Genomic DNA, 3777 nt, shown 5'->3' with positions numbered 1-3777 from the left:
TTTTTTTTTTTTTTTTTTTATATCTTTGTTCTATTTATTCATTGTTTCGGTCTCTCCTCCGTGTAGTGTAAGTGTAGCTTGTAACGGCCAGTTTGACGACACGTTCTCGGCGGTTGGCGGTTGGGTGAATGAAAATTTGACGAGGGAACGTGGTTGGAAAGTTACAATGTTTCCATTTCGAAGAGTGGGAATGGTGGATTCGACCATTGTGATCGTTAATGATACGGCTGCTTCTCTCTTTCTCTCTTGGAAAAAAGAAATCGAAATTTCTAATCGTTGAAATTACCACGGTACCAATATCCATTGTTACTTTACGATTGTCTCTTCACGATTTTTTCTTTCGTCTGAAAGAATGCGCTCTCGACGGTGTCTTTCACGCGAATTATGTCACGTGAAATTTAAAAAAAAGAATAAGTCGAAAGATTGGGAGGAGGAAAAGGGGTAAAAAAAAGTTTGAACGGTTTCCATCGCAGGTTTTCGGCGCATGTTTCCCGTCTAATTAAATCGATACGTACACCTGTGTGCCGGTTACGAGGCGCAGCGAAACCTCTTCCAGCAGTCAATTAATCCGCGACGTGAAATTAATCAATTAAACGTCCGGCGGATATCGTCGCGGTGGAAAATCGATACGTCGCGACGTAACAAATCGTCCCTCGTTACGTCGAAGGGAAATTAAAAAAAAAAGAAAAAAAGGAAAAGAAAGGAACGTTGACCGTAATTTATTTATGACCAACTTTTGATCGCCAAATCACGAACAGATGGCCTACGACTTGAGACAGAACGATGGATGAGTTTTCTTTTTTTCTACTCGGAAAATTAATCAAATAAATTTTGATTAATTCGTTCGTTGCCGCTCGTAAATGCCGCGTCATCGTCCGTTCAACCAGTTAAACGTCTCCCTATCTCTTCCTCTCTCTCTTTCTCTGGCGGTCAAATCGATCGAGAAGGAGACGAAAATTGCTTCGATCGGTGGTGTACGGTCCTGGAGATTGGCGCGGAGGCAGAACGGGGCAAACAAGGTCCGAGACAGGCCGTCCAACTGTCAAACGCAGAGGACAATAGAGTACGGGACGAGCTACGGATGGGGTGGTGTGGTAGTCGGCGACTTTGCATACGTCAACGCCCCTTCATCCGATATTCAACCCGGCAAACTGCGACGCAAACTTTGCTCGAAATAATACGCGCTTCGAACGGTCCTCGTCCCTTTCGAATCTAACTAAACGGTGACGCGCGAGTGACCGCGCCAATTATCCCCCCCTCGAAATTTCGAAAAATCTTATCGAACTTCATCGAACGAATCCGATCAACGGGGCGAGGATCGATCGACGTAGGATCCTTTACGTATACAGCGGTTGGTGGAAATATAAATTTTCCAAGCAATAGCTTTGATGATTTTCCTTCGTAATAAGCGTGTGCGCGAAAGGATCCTTGTATTTTATGGGTATAACGATTAATGGAAATGTAAATTTTCCAAGCAATGGCTTTAAAGGCTTGGATGATTTTCGTAACGATATTTTATATAACAATTGGTGGAAACGTAAATATTCGAAGCAATAGTTTTGGAGACGTGGATGATTTTCCTTCGTAATAAGCAATATTTTTATTTCGTAACAATATCCGTATATGCGAAAGGATCCTTGCATTTTACATGTACAACAATTAATGGAAACGTAAATTTTCTAAACAATGGCTTTAAAGGCTTGGGTGATTTTCGTTCGTAATAAACAATATCCGCATGTGCGCTCAAAAGGATCCTTGCATTTTACGTATATAACGATAGTGGAAATATAAATATTCCAAGCAATGGCTTTGGAGGCTTGGATGATTTTCCTTCATAATAAGCAATATTTTTATTTCGTAACAATATCCGCGAAAGGATCTTTGCACTTTACGTATATAACGATTAGTGGAAATATAAATTTTCCAAGCAATGGTTTCGAAGGCTTGGATGATTTTCCTTCGTAACAATATTTTATATAACAATTAGTGGAAACGTAAATATTCGAAGCAATGATTTTGGAGACGTGGATGATTTTCCTTCGTAATGAGCAATATTTTTATTTCGTAACAATATCCGCATATGCAAAAGGATCTTTGCATTTCACGTGTATAACGATTAATGGAAATATAAATTTTCCAAGCAATGGCTTTGAAGGCTTGGATGATTTTCCTTCGTAATAAGCAATATCCACATACACGTTTAAAAGAATCCTTGCATTTTACATATATAACGATTCATGGAAATATAAATTTTCCAAGCAATGGCTTGAATGATTTTTCTTCATAATAAGCAATATTTTTATTTCGTACTAATATCCACATATACGTTCGAAAGGATCCTTGCATTTCACGTGTATAACGATTGATGGAAAGATAAATATTCGAAGCAATGTTTTTGGAGGCTCGGATGATTTTCCTTCGTAATAAGCAATATCCGCATACACGTTCGAAAGGATCCTTGCATTTCACGTGTATAACGATTGATGGAAATATAAATATTCGAAGCAATGGTTTTGGATGATTTTCCTTCATAATAAGCAATATCCACATATATGTTCGAAAGGATCCTTGCATTTCACGTGTATAACGATTAATGGAAATATAAATATTCGAAGCAATGATTTTGGAGGCTCGGATGATTTTCCTTCGTAATAAGCAATATCCGCATACACGTTCGAAAGGATCCTTGCATTTCACGTGTATAACGATTCGTGGAAACGTAAATTTTCGAAGCAATGGCTTTAGTGATTTTCCTTCGTAACGAGCAATATCCGCATGTGCGCGCGAAGTGCGCTAATGACAGGCACCGGGCTCCCGGGAAACGCCGCGTGAACTACACTTGGACGCACAAAAACTCGTGTCGTTAATCTAGCTCTAGGCGTTTCCGCGTAACGCGCCACTCACTCTCAAGATTCTGACGCGTACCACGAGTTCTCTGACGAGTACGCGTGCTACGTGGCGCAATTAGCTCCGATACGCCACCAACCAGATATATATATATATATATATAGCCGCTGTCCTCGTTGCGAACGAAGTCGTGCACACGAGCGAGTTTCTTTGTCTCGAGGTGGCCGATCTCGCCAGGTGATAAAGCGATTGATAAAAGAAGGGAGAGAGGAAAGAAAAAATTGGCAGAGAGCACGAGGAGTAAGAGAATCGTGGATCGCAAGATAGGAGCCATTAGGACCTATTCGGATTTTAATGAGAGCATTAATTAAGAGAGGACGAGTGCGATCGCTTTACGCGAGTTCGGATTATTCTGTATAATTAACGAAGATCGTTAAGCCTCTCTGGCGTTAACGTCTCTCGTTGGTCTAGCTTGTTAACGTCGTTGGCGCCAAGTGGAAGCGGAATCTCGAGATCGATCGGTCCAGTTTTCCCTGCCCTCTAGATAAATCCGCCGGCCAGCGAGGAAATTGTCCGCTTACAAAGCGCGCGTTGTGAACCCGCCGAGTTTCTCCGAGCGATTAAGCGTGCATAGAATATTCCATCCATTCGTATTTCCTATTCTCGAGATTCGCCGAACGGACGAAAATTAACGTTAATCGGGGGAAGAACGGTAATGGCGTTTCGTCCCGGCGGATTCTTCTAGCGGATGGCCGGCTAATTAACGAAACGAGACTAAACGGAACGGTCTGTTTTCTCTGTCTGTTCGCAGGAGCGATGTCTTCCTGGAACCGTATCTGCAGCAGCACGGAACCGTTCAGGTCGTCAGCTCGCCGAGCACGCCTCCGCCGAACCCGCTGCAGCATCATCAGCTCACCCAGCTGCACCATG

At 42.2% G+C, this 3777-nt stretch overlaps 1 protein-coding gene across 8 annotated transcripts in view; it reads left to right on the top strand.

Moving 5' to 3' along the window:
• LOC102676826 (protein sprint) overlaps window positions 1-3777 on the top strand; it is a 92348-nt gene that overhangs the window by 63296 nt on the left and 25275 nt on the right. For all 8 annotated transcript variants that reach the window (XM_006616866.2, XM_006616865.2, XM_006616864.2 and 5 more), the window contains exon 2: window positions 3659-3777. In XM_006616866.2, coding sequence (XP_006616929.1) covers window positions 3659-3777 — 119 coding nt within the window. The remainder of the gene's footprint in view (window positions 1-3658) is intronic.

Source organism: Apis dorsata, unplaced genomic scaffold, assembly GCF_000469605.1.
Source record: "Apis dorsata unplaced genomic scaffold, Apis dorsata 1.3 scaffold_280, whole genome shotgun sequence".
NCBI lineage: Eukaryota > Metazoa > Arthropoda > Insecta > Hymenoptera > Apidae > Apis > Apis dorsata.
This window is presented reverse-complemented; position numbering and strand designations above follow the sequence as displayed.